The sequence below is a fragment of the Syzygium oleosum genome, unplaced genomic scaffold (genome assembly GCF_021117445.2).
Source record: "Syzygium oleosum isolate NSW1041296 unplaced genomic scaffold, Sole_v2.1 Sole_v2.08, whole genome shotgun sequence".
Lineage (NCBI taxonomy): Eukaryota > Viridiplantae > Streptophyta > Magnoliopsida > Myrtales > Myrtaceae > Syzygium > Syzygium oleosum.
Window position 1 is genome coordinate 1,366,661 of NW_026607492.1, and position 15,364 is coordinate 1,382,024.

At 43.0% G+C, this 15,364-nt stretch overlaps 3 protein-coding genes across 4 annotated transcripts; 1 reads left to right on the top strand and 2 right to left on the bottom strand.

The window, feature by feature from the left end:
- Positions 1-1,255: 1,255 nt before the first annotated feature.
- On the bottom strand, positions 1,256-4,083 carry LOC115672720 (mitochondrial import receptor subunit TOM20-like). The gene is made up of 6 exons (XM_030594633.2): positions 3,850-4,083; positions 3,488-3,566; positions 2,612-2,781; positions 2,474-2,521; positions 2,036-2,125; positions 1,256-1,689 (listed from the first exon to the last, which is right to left on the bottom strand). Exons 1-6 carry the CDS (start codon positions 3,943-3,945, stop codon positions 1,558-1,560), a joined length of 615 nt encoding a protein of 204 aa, XP_030450493.1. The 5' UTR covers positions 3,946-4,083; the 3' UTR covers positions 1,256-1,557.
- A 3,717-nt stretch (positions 4,084-7,800) lies between these two features.
- LOC115665962 (transcription and mRNA export factor ENY2) lies at positions 7,801-10,271 on the bottom strand. 2 transcript variants are annotated; one of them, XM_030587773.2, is made up of 5 exons: positions 10,145-10,271; positions 9,924-10,011; positions 9,471-9,565; positions 8,720-8,796; positions 7,801-8,196 (listed from the first exon to the last, which is right to left on the bottom strand). In XM_030587773.2, coding segments are annotated over exons 1-5 (336 nt in total). In that variant the 5' UTR covers positions 10,147-10,271; the 3' UTR covers positions 7,801-8,122. The 2 variants fall into 2 exon arrangements, with proteins under 2 accessions (XP_030443633.1, XP_056169666.1); XM_056313691.1 differs by having other exon boundaries at positions 9,861-10,011.
- A 1,064-nt stretch (positions 10,272-11,335) lies between these two features.
- Positions 11,336-14,823, top strand: LOC115665961 (plastoglobule-localized metallopeptidase 48, chloroplastic). The gene is given in 9 exon segments (XM_030587772.2): positions 11,336-11,826; positions 12,278-12,335; positions 12,546-12,613; positions 13,265-13,444; positions 13,732-13,828; positions 14,295-14,404; positions 14,495-14,628; positions 14,707-14,779; positions 14,781-14,823. Coding segments are annotated over 9 exon segments (993 nt in total). The 5' UTR covers positions 11,336-11,577; the 3' UTR covers positions 14,805-14,823.
- Positions 14,824-15,364: the final 541 nt, after the last annotated feature.

Genomic DNA, 15,364 nt, shown 5'->3' on the forward strand with positions numbered 1-15,364 from the left:
TGAGCTCAAACCTCTACATTTGGCATGAAAACCCCAACATTAGTTCTCAGTCCCAGCATTTTGGACCATGTCTCTGACGGCAGGGCCCAAACCCTTGGTACCCGTACCCAATACCGCGACACTTGAACTTGGGTCCATAAACGCCATGCTTGGGTCTCTAACGCTCAAGCTCCAGTCCCGACCCTCACGCCAGGGTCCACAAAGACTATTCGCAAGTTCTCGGCACTCAAACTTGGGTCCTTAGTTAATGACACATTTGTTTTTATAAAAATATTTTTAAAAATCAAATTATTTTTAATTTTTAATTCTTTTCTTTTCCTTTTTTTTTGTTTCCTTTTCTTTTAGTCGGCTAGTTGCCGAGCATGGCTCGAGCCTTGCCAAATCGGACAAGCTTGCGATTTCTAGTGATGAGGCTCAAGCTCACTCGAGGCCTATGAGGCTCGAGCTTGTCGGGATATGGCAAGCTTGAGCCTTATCGACCTTAGGCGACGCTAGAGCTCGCCTATGGCCAGTCGCTGAAGAAAAGAAAATTAATAAAATAATATGATTTTTTTTTATAATTTCCCCTATTAGATTTTCCTTATCAAATGACTAAAAATACTTTCTAGGTCTTTTTAAGATTTTAGCCAGACACCGGAAAATGAAGTCATTTTTCTAAAAGTAATTTCTAGAAACACTACATTTTTTGTGAAACAAATGGACCATTTAAAAAGATCCCTTGATATAGTCCCTATTTGTTTCGCAAAAAATAAATTCTTCTTAAATATGATAGATTATATTGTTTATGGAAAAGAATGAATGAAAAATATTTTCAATGTCAAAAAAAATATTTTTGTCAGAAATTATTGTTAATAATGAAAATATTTTTTATTGACTAATTATTTTAAGCACTACAAGTGAATATTTTTTTAAAATTGTTATTCAAATCATTCGGTTTATACAAAACAAACAGAACCTTGAACAAATGAATGATTTAAATAACATTTTCCTAAAATTAATTGAATGTATTGCTTGAGATAAATACTCAATGAAAAAAGTTTTCATTACCAACAACAATTTAGTCTAAATATTTTCGTGAACAATGAAAATATTTTTCGTAAGGGATACAAGCAATTGTTTTAAGTCAATAATTAGTTTCCTAAAAAACGCGGGATGTTGAGGGTCTTTCCTACCGATGGTCAGCGTATGCCTCAAAGCAGTTAAACGTCATCCCAAAGTAACACAGATTCAACAAAAAGAAGAAATTGCCGAGCAATTGATAAAGGGTGTGAAAATATGATAAATTACCTTATAAAACGATGCGGCCAAAACGAGTCCAAAAGAACAATCTCAATGGTAAGTGCAGACCTACCTCAATGTGCTCTCCTCTTATCAACCATGAATCAACCCAAAAAGCCCAAAAAACTCACTACTAAATAAAGTTGCAGAGACAAGATTAATTCCTTGCAAAAGGAAGCAAGGCGCTAGATGGGAAGAATGTCGCGCCATCGCACATACATCAGCACGAACTTCTGATGGATGCTTAATCTTCTGAACAAGGACAGATACGCGCTTCACTCATCGCGGGGGAGGCGGCGGTGGGGGCATGTGAGTTTTCGCAAACCCGACCCAGGCGACAATGCCAACAGCAAGGATGATCCAGCCAAATATGTCATACTTGAGATCACTGGTCTTCTTTTTCTTTGAACTCTGAAAGAAGACGAAACAAACCAGTCATGTATCCCCAACGAAGATGTATAGTCTATCAACAGAGACACAGCAAGCAGACTCCATGTAAACATGCAGTTTTGCGTGCGCCTGCGGTATATATGCTTACCATGTCGTTGGACATCACAGGCAACTATTGCCGCTGCCGCAACACACACACACACAGCCCCCTCCCCCCCACCACCCTTTCTTCTTTTCCCCAAAAAATAAATACTATATCTCTGATTGCACGATGGAGTATAACATTTTTTTTTTTTAAATGAAAAAAGCTCAAGCACAAACAAGCAAAGGACTAACGATACATAATATAAGAGATTGAAAGAATTACCTTCATCCCACCGGAAGAAGATGAAGGCCCAGCAGCTACAGCCTCTTGTGCTAATCCAGACTTGTGGATCTCCTTGTGTATCTCCGGGGCCTAAGCATAATAACAGACGAGAATCTTTAAAGCTAAAAATCTCCATTAGGGAAGAATTGACTGCATGAACACCCTACTTTCAATCAAAATGAACAAATCCTTGACAACAAGAAACTAAAAGATTGTTTCTCCCCCAACCGTATTGAGGTCACAGAAAAAGTAAGGCAATTTCATAAAATCCTCAACAGGCTATAAGCTCCACTGCATGTGAAAAAAAATTGCGTGCAGGCACACATGCTTGTAAATCCATGCACCAGCACCAGCACCAGCACCATGCATGCAAATGCGCATGGTTATAAAAGCTTCCCAAGAAGTAAGGTGACCGCAAAAAAGATTCGTTCACCGTACCTTAGCAGCCACTTCCAGAGACTTAGCATACAACTCATTGCCAGGATCCTGAAAAGCATGAGAACAGCATAGTCATATATCTACATCTGACTATCGAACAACAGGCATAGAATTTGTTGAGGCTTCAATTCTAATCACCTCAGCGACAGCTTGCTCAAAATAGCTAGTTGCCTTCTCAAAGTAAACCTTAGCCTCATCTTGGTCCGGAGTCAAAAATGCATGGGAAGTGTGAGCATTCCCAAGACACCAAAGAGTATCATGCTTGGTGGAGTTCACCTGGAGCGCCTCCTCAAGTTTTGAAATAGCATCTGAATGATCAAACTATCAGCTAAGAATGCAAAGCGGAACAATCATTTCCAATAACAAACACACCACGCAGCGTTAACCGAAAAAAAATAACTACAATAAACAGAATAATCTCAAAGTCTATGCAAATGCACTAGGGGATTGGTAATATGGTTGATGCGACAATAGGCTCACATCACATGTCCAGACACTGAGGATAGACTCAATTGTGGCAGATTTGTTCTTTTTCATCGAGGAAATAGCTTCAATTAATGCCTTGCAAAATTGCTTGAACAAAAGCAAAAACCAAAAAACTTCGTTGCTCGAGGAAATGAAGATGATCATGAGGGGTGCGAAGGAGACCCCTAAGTTTTCGTAATGAATAGACCTTAACAGTTCTGTGTTCACATTTCAAGTTCAAGCTATGAATTCGGGTCAATTTATGTCGCCTTCGACTCTATAGGTTTTTATGAACGTGCTCACGAATTTGTACCTCTTCTTCTCATTTACTTCCGATAAACGTGCGGAACAAGCTGACAGTCCTAGTTAGGAGGAGCTTGCGTGAAGAGAAAAATGACAACTACAAGTATGAGAGTTTCAGACAACATACTATGAAATGGTACCATGCTTATCAGGGGCAAAAAAGACATAATCAGAAAAGCTAATTTCCCCTTCAGAATTAGCAGCAGAGGATTGGGGCAACACGCAAAAGTGGAAGAAAGGAGCGACCTTGAATCATTTTTTTGGAATCCGGCACGCTCTGGAACTGAGACAACTCCAGCAAGGCTCCTCCCCACCTAGTCAAGTTCTGCACAACGAGGGAACCAATAAAACACAAGAAGAAACAAGCATCCAAATTAACCCACAGAGAAACATCATTCGAACACCGGACGAAGAACAAATTCGGAATCTCCAATCCCACGGTCGAAGCATCCCTCCAGGAATTAAATTATTATCAAGACCCGCACAAAAAGCATCGAACCTACTGAACCCCATAAGCAATCGAGCAACGACAACCGAAAAACAACAACAGCTCGCGGGGTGAACAGACGACGGGGGCGAGAGCGAGCGATGAGGTAAGGATTACTGACATCGGCATCGAGGGGGCTCTTGGCGTAGGTGGCCTCGGCGGTCTTGCGGGCGTGCTCGAAGAAGAGGAGGCGATCGAAGTCGCTCTGCATATCCATGGCGGAGATCAAAAAACTTTAGCTTTCCCCCCTCTCTCTCTCCCTCTCTCTCGCTCTCTCTCGCGCTCGCTCGGGTTCAGGTGGAGGGGAGGTGGCGAGAGGCTGTGACTTTCTGCACGGGTCTTTGCTAATGAGCCCTAAACGAAGGAAGGAGAGAGAGGGAAGACTTCGGCCGCGAGGCGGTCCTGTGGTGCGATGTGCGTTTTCGTAATTTCGCGCTTTCTTTTTCCTTTTCTTTCGGAAAAAGATGGGACGTGGACGGGGACGGGGACGTGGTGTCTGGGCCGTGCGTGCGTGGGCCGAGGCTCGTGCGGTGTTTGTAGGGGAGGGGATGGGATGATTGACCGCGACGCCACCACGACCGCGACTCGGATAGGTTCGGGGGTCGTGCGCGCGGGCTCACCTGGCGGTTTAGCGGTTCCAGTCGTGCCCACGTCCCCCCAAAATTAGGGATTTCAAGAGAACCGACCAAAAAAAAAAGAGAGAGAGATATAGAGAAATCGGGGGTTCTAAATGGGCGAGGGCCTACCGTAACGCAGATATCGAAATGAACTGGGACGGTCGGATCTGGCTGGATCTAATGAGCATTCTTGATAATCTACTAGGATCCGACCCACCCTTTTTATTATATGGATTCGATTTTAGTAAATACATTAGGCCCACTGAATAATCGTTCGCAAAAAAGCATGATCTTCATTTTTTATCGACGTTAGGAAAACGGGAAAATTGTCAAAAAGTCTTAAACTTATTACATTTTTTGCCAATTCAGTCATAAACCTTTTAATTTTGTCAATTTACTCTTAAACCTTTTTACTTCTTGTCAATTTTGACCGGGCGGTGCTGACGTGACCGCCAGTCATCCGGGCAACGCTAACATAGCAATTTTTAAATATTCTTTTCGAATTTCCTTTTCTTTTCTTTCTTTTTTTTCTTCTGCACTTCTTCCTCTCTAACCGATGAGGTCGACACCTTGCCGGCTTTTGGCGAAGGCGGCCCCCGCCGGCCACTGGTGAGGGTGAGCTCACATGCCGTTGCTCACCCAGTCAAGGCGAGGCTGACCTCACCGTTGCTAGGCGCCCCCTCACCCAGCGATGGCGAGGTCGGCCTCGGCTAACCATGGCAAGGCCGACTTGTGATGGCGCTAGCCGACCTCGCCTTGGCTAGGTGAGATCGGCCTCGATCTCGCCCAGGTAGAGGCAGGTGAGCTCGCCCTCGCTAGTGGCTGATGAGAGCGAGCTTTGCTAGAGGCCGGTGAGGTCGACCTCGCTGGCTAGCGCCTTTGGCTGGTTGCCGAACCGGCCAGGGAGGAAGGAGTGTAGAAGAAGAAAAAATATTACAAGATTCCAAATGGCGGCCACATCAGCTCTGGCTGGCCAAAATTGGCCGAATGGACTGAATTGACAGGAAGTGAAAAGGTTTAGGACTGAATTGGCAAAATTAAAAGGTTTAAGACTAAATTGGTAAAAGTTCAATAAGTTTATGACTTTTTTGATAATTTTTCCTTCAGAAAACTTCTCAAGATTTTATAACTTTAGAGGAAATATGTATAAAAAGTTGATAATTCAGGACAACGAAACTTTACTTTCTTGAAATATGAGGGTTTAACTTATCATTTAAATTTTACTCCATTTGGGAAAATTGAACCTTAACTTTTTATTTCCGAAATGAAAATGATTTAATAATTTGCGAAAGTCCTAACGATTAGATTTAAATTTAGGAAATTCCAGGAATCGACAATAAACGGTGCCCATAAATTTCAAGCTCAAACGGTCATGGCCGTGAGTTTCAAGCTTGAGCAAATTGTCAAATCAGTCATAAACCTATTGTACAGCGGTCAATTCAGTCCTAAACCTTTTAATTTTGCCAATTCAGTCCTAAACCTTTCTAATTCTTGCCAATTCAGTCATTCCGACCAATTTTGGCCAGCCGACGCTGACGTGGCCGCTGGCCGGCGACGACCGTCCAGCCAACGCTGACGTATCAATTTTTTTTTTTTTTAATCTTTTTTTTTTTATTTCTTCCTCTGGCCGGTCCGACGACTGGCTAGAGGGGAGGGCCGGCGAGGTCGACCTCGCCGACGCCTGGGTCGCGACGGCGAGGTCGAGCCTCGCCCACATCTGGCGAGGCTCGACCTCGCCGTTGCGAACCAGGCGATGGCGAGGCGAGGCCCAGCAGCGGCGAGGCCGACCTCGCCGTCGCCTGGGTCGCAACGGCGAGGTCGAGATCGGGCGAGGCTCGACCTCGCCGTCGCGACCCGGGCGTCGGCGAGGTTGGCCTCGTCATCTTGGGCCTCACCTCGCCCAGCGGCGGCGAGGCGAGACTCACCGTCGCTTGGGTCGCGACGGCGAGGTCGAGCCTCGCCGATCTGGCGGCTCGACCTCGCCGTCGCGAACCAGGCGACGGCGAGATCGGCCTCGCCTCAGCAGCGGCGAGGCCAGCGAGGTCGACCTCCCCAGCCCTCCCCTCTGGCCGGCTGCCGGTCGTCGGACCGGCCAGATGAAGAAATCAGAAAAAAAAAGAAAAAAAAAGATTAAAAAAGATTAAAAAATTGAAAATAAAAATAAAAAATTGCCACGTCAGCGTTGGCCGGACGGCTGGCGGCCACGTCAGCGCTGGCCGGCCAAAATTGACCGGAAGGACTGAATTGGCAAAAATTAAAAAGGTTTAGGACTGAATTGGTAAAATTAAAAGGTTTAGGACTGAATTGATCGTTGTACAATAAATTTAGGACTGATTTGACAATTTTCCAAGCTCAAGTAACCAGGAGCGGTCGAGAGCTCCAAGCTCAAGCTAGATGGTCTATGGCGATCGCGAATTTAAGCTTGAGTGGGCATGGCGACAATAATGAAACACTTGTCACTCATCAGTTTCACTCTTATCACAACAAATTTTGTGGCCGTTGTTGCGATATGGCTTCTTCACACCTACCCCTCTCTCTCTCTCTCTCTCAATTAATCATTTTTTATAATTTTATGTCGACGGCGCCGAATCAGCTCCATGTAATAATTTTGAGCGAATCATAACGTCACATGTATACTCCCAGATGTCCATATCAATAATACGACAATTCATGTCAGCAAAAATTAACCGGCGAAAGAAAAAATCTAACCTAAGGACTATCGTGGAACATTTTAAAAAGTAGAGGGACAATTTCGGATAAAAGCAAGCATCAAAGGGGTGATTTTGAATTTCGGGCAAAAATAAAAGGACCGGTAATGACATTACCCTAAAAGTATACTCAGAACCGAGCGACCGTACGTATGGTGCAAGTACATAGAGCAAATGACAGAAGCCCGCGAAGCAACTAAAGTTCCATGGAATTTGCAATCGAAGTCACCAATTTCCATCGACCAATGTACAATTGATACACTTTGATCGACCCCCCGACAAACTTTCTTGGCAAAATGCTAACAAACCTACCCACACGGCCCCGATTCGACATCCAAAATAACGATTCGCCTTTCTGCCACTTCGGAAATTCGCCAAGAATTAGATAAAACTTACGGTCAAAGCAAAATCGATCTCGAAAAATAAGAAATAAAAAGTTCGACGGATTAAATGATTGAAACTAAAGTTCGATGACCTGAGGTAAATCCCACTAAATTTCGGTGAATAAATGAAATTTACCATCGGAGAGGTGAAATGCTCGCCACATCCGACCCCAGATGTACATGGCCGATGACCTTGGAACTTCTCTTTCAAAGTTTCCCTCAACCGGAACAACTCCTGCTCCTTGAAGGTTAGATGGAAACCGGTGGACTGCACTCGATTCACTTCTTCACCTCTTTCGTTCGCAAGTTTTCTGTTGAAGGCAACTAATAGAAAGAAGATGAGTTCGCGCGCTGCACGCGGAGAAGTCAGTCCGAATAAAATCCTGACACTTGATATCCGAGCTCGTTCACAAGGTCTCCATTTGTTCCCTCTATATATATAGTCACATCCAGAACTCATTGACATTATACAAAAAAACACAATGCTTTCTCTGTCATTGTAACCTACAATACAAGCACATTCGAGACAGCGAAGTTGTTTTTGTCCGTCGAAAGAAATGCTCCTCCCGTCCTCACTGCCCTGTGTGCTTCCGATCTGCAGTGACCCCTGATCCTGCCCCTTCAACAGCTCGATGCTTCGAATTGGGTTGGAGTTCCACACTTGGACAATGTGACATGCCGGCCCATTATAAAGCAGCTGAATCGAGGAATGTGCGAATTCTTTGCAGCAGGTCGGCCTTTACATGATCAGGTACAGAGGCTGCATTATACATGCAAATGCCAAACATCGCTCGGATGAAATCCAAAAGAAGTTCGATAGCAAAGAGTGGCTTTTGAATGAACTGGGTGACGTCACTATCGTTGGATCACATACAAAAATTAGTAGACTAACATCTTTCAGCAGTTGTGATGAACCCCATCCAAAAGAACCAAATTTAGACATAAAATTCACCCGGTGGAAAAAGGCTACGTTTTTCCTCTCGGGGACTAACATCAATTGAGAGTGCAGGAATAACTAAGCCTACCACATAGAAAAGCACAGTGCCTCCACTGCCAGGGCACTAATCTAGAATGGAGTGCACACTCAAGAACAGTATGCTACGGCCAATGTCTGTCACTGAGCAAATTTACGTACAGTATAAATGTTTTTGCGGTGATAAGGCAACCGATATATTATAACAGAACCTCAGAGTTCAAAGGGTAGTGGCAATTTGAAGTCGTGTAATGTTTTCTCCGGGGCCACTATAAGAAGAACCGAGAAAGTAGAAAAAGGAAACACTTACCTCTTCCCTTAGGGGTAATGACATGTACGAGATCATCCACAGTGACATTGTTTCTACCTTTCTTCTTTATAAAAGCCCTGTTAAAGAAAATAAGCTTCTCATGGTATAATACCCCAAATTATTAGTATGACAAGAAATCTGAAAGATAAACATATATGGAACACATGTATGTCCATGGTGCACAGATAGATATTTCACTTAACCAATCGAAGCAGTTAGTAACAGAGAAATAAGTTACCGCAAGAGAACATAAGATGACTGATAAGTGAGGCAGCAGTGCACCCATTCATACTACTCGTTTCTATTGATAGTTTCCATATTGTATTGCCACTTTCAATCCTTAGGGTACCCATCAGGATCTATGTTCTCGCTTGAATGACTTATTTACAGCCAAGAAGTCATAAATCCACTGCTGTGTCTATCCTTCAGACATTTCATTCAATGAGAACTTCATAATGTACCTCAATGTCATGTTTTTCTTTACCAATATTACTCGGTCCTCAATATTCAGTGCATTAGAAAAGGACAGGAGAATAGTTTGTAGGTAAAGCATTATCGAGGAGCGAGCAACATAACTCATAAGAATCATTTAGGCACTCTCACTTCCGGCACACGGGGGATAACCCAAGCATTGCATGTAGCCATCTCGGTTCTTGGAACTTGAGATACGATTCCACGAAACCCAACAGTTAAATTAATTACACAAGACGGGGGAGCCATGAGAGAATATATTCGGGGTAACCATAACAACCTGCAAAGAGCTTTCATTTCATCCTTCCAACCGCACTCAGTAAGCCTTTCCCTCAACAGCTCCATCAACCGTTCCTTCTCCCCACTTTCTATCAGCTGTCACAAAGTGCAAACACATTTTCTCAGTCGAGACAAGGCAAAGGATTCGAACCCACATCAGACTTCATTAACTAGAGCCAACGACATACAAAAGGAACAATACGAAAAGAACTGCAGTTAAACTTAACGAGCGAGTTCAATGTAGAAAGTCAAACTAAAGCAACACTATACTGGAGATGCGTGAACTGACCCAACTCAAAATTCTTGATCCTGGGCCAGTCTAGCTACTAAAGAACCGCGAGAAAAAGCAATCGACTTCACAAATTGAAACTATAAAACCAAGCAGCCCTACATGGTTACCATCGAATTCCGCATCGAGGACACAAAAGATGTTTGATTGAGCTGAAGAACGGACCTTGATGTTGATAATCTCTTGGAGGGTAGGCTCCTTTTCCTGATCCTCTGCTGCATCTGGTGTTGGGGGGCGATTCACCGAATGCCTCCTAATTTTTCTCAAAAAGCACGGACAGAGAGAGAGAGAGAGAGAGAGAGCGATTAATCGGAAGAAAAGATCAGACACATTTCATGTTAAGAACGCTTCAAAACTGAGAAAAGCAAAATCTGCTCAGAACTAACATCTTCGAAGTTGGCGCAGACGACGGAATTCGCCGGCACTGAAATTGAACACAACGCCGATAGTTTTCTTCGCTCGAGGAAAGAGGAGGAGGAGGAGGATGAGACGACGAAGGGGGAAGGCTCGGGTGCGCCCGAAACGACGTAGTTACCATTATATTTTCGCAATTGAGTGATAACGACGCAAATAGTCCTTGAACTTTGGCCTAATGTATAATGTGATCTCTGAAATTTCAATTTGTTTAATATAATCCCATAACCTTAGCTTAATGTTCAATATAGTTCCTGAAAATTTAATTTATTTAATATATGGTCTTTGGACTTTTCGTACATGTTCAATATAAACCCCGAACTATATGAAAAATATTCAATATAATCATTGGCATTTAGTAACTAAATTGATATTTTCATATAGTTCGGGGATTACATTGAACATGTACCTGAACTATTTGAAAATATCATTGACATTTTCATATAATTAGGGGACTAAATTGAATATGTACAAAAAATTGGTAAACGACATTGGACAAATAAAAAGTTCAGTGATCACATTGCACATTAGGGTAAAGTTCAGGGATTGCATTGAATAAATTAAAAGTTCATAGATCATATTGTACATTGGATCAAAGTTCATGAACTGTTTGTGTCATTTTTCCAAACAAGAAATGGAGGGTGGGCCTAAAAAGATAATTGGGTGAGCCTCTGGAAATAGTCAATATAGTCAATATGGTTTTTGAAAATTTAATTTGTTCAACATGGTCTTTGAACCTTTGATACATGTTCGATGTAGTCCCCGAACTATATAAAAAATTTTATATAGTTCGGGGACTACATCGAACATAATATAGTTCTTGACATTTTCATACAAGTCGGGGACTAAATTGAAAATGTACCAACAATTTTGGGACGACATTTAACAAATTAAAATTTCAGAGATCACACTGCATACTGGAGTAAAGTTCAGGGATTATATTGTATAAATTAAAAGTTCAGAAATCACATTACACGTCGGGCAAAAGTTCAAGACTTCATTGTTCCATTTTCCCAGAAAAGAGAAGGTGGGCGGGGCCTAGAAAGAGAACTGGGCGGGCCGGGCCTCAAGCCCGAAAAACGCCACGAGCTCCGAAAGTCAACCGTGAAAACGAAATGGCGCCAATCGGTCGCCAGGAGTACGGCCTGTGGCCAGAAACGTGCAAACGCCTCCAAACAGAAACGAGAAGCGTCGTACGAAATCCGAACTCGCAATGGAGCGAAAATATCAGCGACAAAAGCCAAGCTTTAGCTCGCTCGCTGCTTCATCACCACAATCACAAAACTCACAGAAAAACGCATCGATGAATCCGTCGCAGAAGCACGAAGAAGAAGACCGTCTCCACCGCCACTGAACTCCGCGCTCTCCGAAACCGCCCTCCTCGCCCTCCCCTTCCCCTTCCTCCATGGCCGCCGCCGCCGCCGCCGCCGCCGCTCTCTCCTTCCTCGCTCCGCCTCTGCCACGGAGGCCCCGCGCCCGGAGCTCCGGATTCCGGAGCCCCCCGAGCCTCCTCGGGCCGAGCTCGATCTCGATCGGGTCGGATCCCGCCGGGAGGAGGCGTGGATTTAGGAGGCTTTCTGTTCACAGAGCAGCCGCCGCGGTCGTGTTCCGCGATCTCGATGCCGACGATTTCAGGCACCCTCTGGATAAGCAGGTGCGTTCGGAGGCTCTCACTTTGCTCCGCGGCGAAAGTTTGTTGTGATCGTCTCTGGTTTGCTGAGTTGTTGCAGAGTTTTGAGCTCTCCTCTTAGAGGATCGCAATGGAGATATCATATTGCTCGAACAACTGTGGTTAAGCTGAGATGAAACAGAAATTGAGTTGAAAAAGTGAGGATTCATTCTTGTTTGTTGTGACAGGAAAGCGAAGATTCTTGTTTGCATGAAAATGAAGTAGTCCGTGAATGTTACCTTCTTCGTAGTGACTGCTAGTTCTCCCTACGTTGTGTCAAACTTAGGAAACATCTTTAACCATCAAGGAAATGGCAAATGGAGCGAATTGCACTACCTGAGGAACCAATGCGAAGTTAGACTTGTCGTAGTGTATTGGTTTCTATAGCACTTGCGGCACCGCCTGAACCCTTCTTCCGTAACAATTTTGCACGCAGAACACACTGATATTGAGGGCAATTCCAGGACTGAACGATCTTGGGAGGGCTCTACTAGGTGAGTTGCATCTTCGTATGCATTAGCCAGGCCAAGTCTCATCAACTTTGTTGGTTTTATTTTGGCAGTTCATGTCAATTTCTTGGTTGGTCCTGTTTTTCATTCGAATGCTGTACTTCTACTCGACGCTCCACGCTGTTGGTTGATTTTGTATCGAACATCCTGTCAATGTGTCACTATAAGAAATTTTCCTCGACTCTGCGATTGCAGGAACTGTAACAGAGCAAGTTATGCTTCTTGAGAATATCGGGACATCAGTTCTTGTTTCTGAGAATCAGGTCATATTATAATCATCTGTTATTTTTATTGTTTGGCTTAACTCCTTTTGAATCTGCCTATGAAATGAACTTATATTTGTCTACCCTTTGCAACTTTAGTCCAAGCCAATACATGACAGGGCCACTGCACAGAAGAATTTTAACGATTCACATCACCCAAAAAAAAATAGCTTTTGTTTCTGGGCTACTGTTGACCTTTGGCTTGTCTGATTTCAATAATCATCAAATATTTTCCTATGGACCACTCCGTGTCGTTCATGTAGTTTAATTTCGATGAAGGATCTCGAGCTCTTCAATTAGGCACTTCAGTCACAATGAAGTAGTGTATATTTGGGGAATAATTACTAGTATTCCACGGTCATCGTCACTCCTATGTGACTATCACCCAATTTACAATAGCTTTCCCTTGAATAAGAGTCCGCAATAGGTTGTAATGTCATGTACTCCCACGTTTTAGCGGTTCCTTTTTTGGATGCTTCTAGGTGCCCTCATGACTCAACTTGCAAGGAGTTAAGTAGTAGCAATATGCATGTATTTCACAGAATTCTTTATCCTCCCTCAGGTGGTTAGTTTAATAAAAACGAATGTTATATGTCTAACGAATATAGGGCTAAGACTTGATCCTACTATTCAAAAGTTTCTATGTTACAGCTTTCTGATCTCCATCAATTGATGATTGAGGCTGCGCAAATATTGAATATTGAAGCTCCGGATCTCTATGTACGTCAAAGTCCTGTACCAAATGCATATACTTTGGCAATCAGTGGCAAAAAGCCATTTGTTGTTGTTCATACCAGCCTTGTGGAGCTTCTAACACGAAAAGAGTTGCAGGTATCTGCTTGTCTCAATCAGGATCCGCATTCTTGCTAAATGTTTTTGTAACTTAGGTCCAGTGCTTTCTGTCGGCAGATAATGGATTATTCACAATAATGCCTTGTTTTCTTCAATCATTAACCTTTTGACTGTATGGAATCGTTTCTGCTGACACTTAATGATGCAGTTGAAAAGACGTGGATCATAAATTTCAACAAGAGTTTCACTCCAATTTTTGTTGTTTAAGCATGATTGGATTCAGTTGATGGCATTTTATTAACTGGCACCATTTATTGTAAGAATAGGCCGTTTTGGCTCATGAGTTGGGTCATCTGAAATGCGACCATGGTGTATGGCTCACGTTTGCAAATATTCTCACCCTTGGAGCCTATTCTGTACCTGGTAGGTGTTTGGTACTTCAGTACTTGAGCATTTCTGTTACTTAATTGCCTTGATCCAAATAAACTTCAGATACTATATGTAAGGATGTCAGGTTTTTCTTCAAATTCTGATCGGTTGTATAGAAGCTATCAAATGTTTGATGGCTAAGCAATGTATAGTTGGTAACTTCAGGAACTGGCTAGAATTACTTAATAGCCTGCGGCACTGTCTTGAAATAGTCTTAGTTTTGTGTAATATGTCATGGTGATTATTCTACACTACAGGCAGATAAGAAAAATAAAATAAATAAATAAAAGACTTACCCTTATAATGCTGTATAAAATTCAGCTCGTAGTAATTCTCCTTTACATAGCCATCTTCTGGAAATTTAGAGGTCTAATAATTCTAAAGGCATTGCAATTCTGCTGTTACTTGACATGATTCTCATGGTGACCATTCAGGCATCCTCATGAATCATTTTTGGCAGGACTCGGTGGATTAATAGCTCAAAGGCTAGAAGAACAGTTATTTAGATGGCTTCGAGCAGCAGAGCTAACTTGCGACCGTGCTGCGCTTCTCGTTGCCCAAGACCCCAAGGTACAGGTCTCAATTCCTCAGAGCTCACATATTATTAATAACCTGCACAAGGATAAATTTTAATGACACTAATTGACGTTTGTACAAGAGGTTGTCATTTCTGTTCTGATGAAACTAGCCGGTGGAATCCCATCTTTGGCTGATCAATTAAACGTGGATGCCTTTTTAGAGCAAGCTCGTTCTTATGAAAAAGCATCTTCAAGCCCTGTGGGGTGGTACATAAGGTGAGTAATGGTGTAGGCTAATTTTTGCCCACTTATGAATTAAGAACTTGTGATATATGCTGTAGTCTTTCTGTCTAGAAATGCTCAAACAAGGCAACTTTCACATCCTCTGCCGGTTCTACGTGCCCGCGAGATTGATGAATGGTCCAGAAGTCAGGATTACCAAACCCTTCTGAGACGTGCTGCACAGATCAATTCATTGCAGAAAGTATAGTAGTCTCCGGTGCTACTGGAAAATTATCAGTAAGTAGCTTGAGCAGGTTAGCTCATGACTTGCTCCTTATCTTCTGAAACCTCTGCATGCACAAATTCTTAATTTCTTACAAAATCATCTCCTATCTCCAGTTTCCACAGTTTCATTAGGCTTTTAGGTTCTCTGCAATTTCCATTTGCAAATGGAACAGCGAGATGGTTTCACTTGCTACAAAAGCTTGAGTCGGGGCTCTCTCTACCACACCACCCCCCACACCCCAACCCCCCCCCCCCCCCCCCGGTTGTGGGCTAAAGCTGTATAACAACTGTTAATCAAAGACTGTAAAGTATTCTCAGGATCCGCGTATTTATTCATATTATCTGGAAAAGAAGTTTTATTAATTGAATGTGGCAGATGGAAGATGACAGAAGAGAAGGTGTCTAGAGAAGCTCTCTGCTGCCTCGGGATTCAACATCTGCTATAGCTTCAGGTGTCATCTGGAAAACTTAGTGTAGAATACACGGAAGCCTGCATGAAATCTTG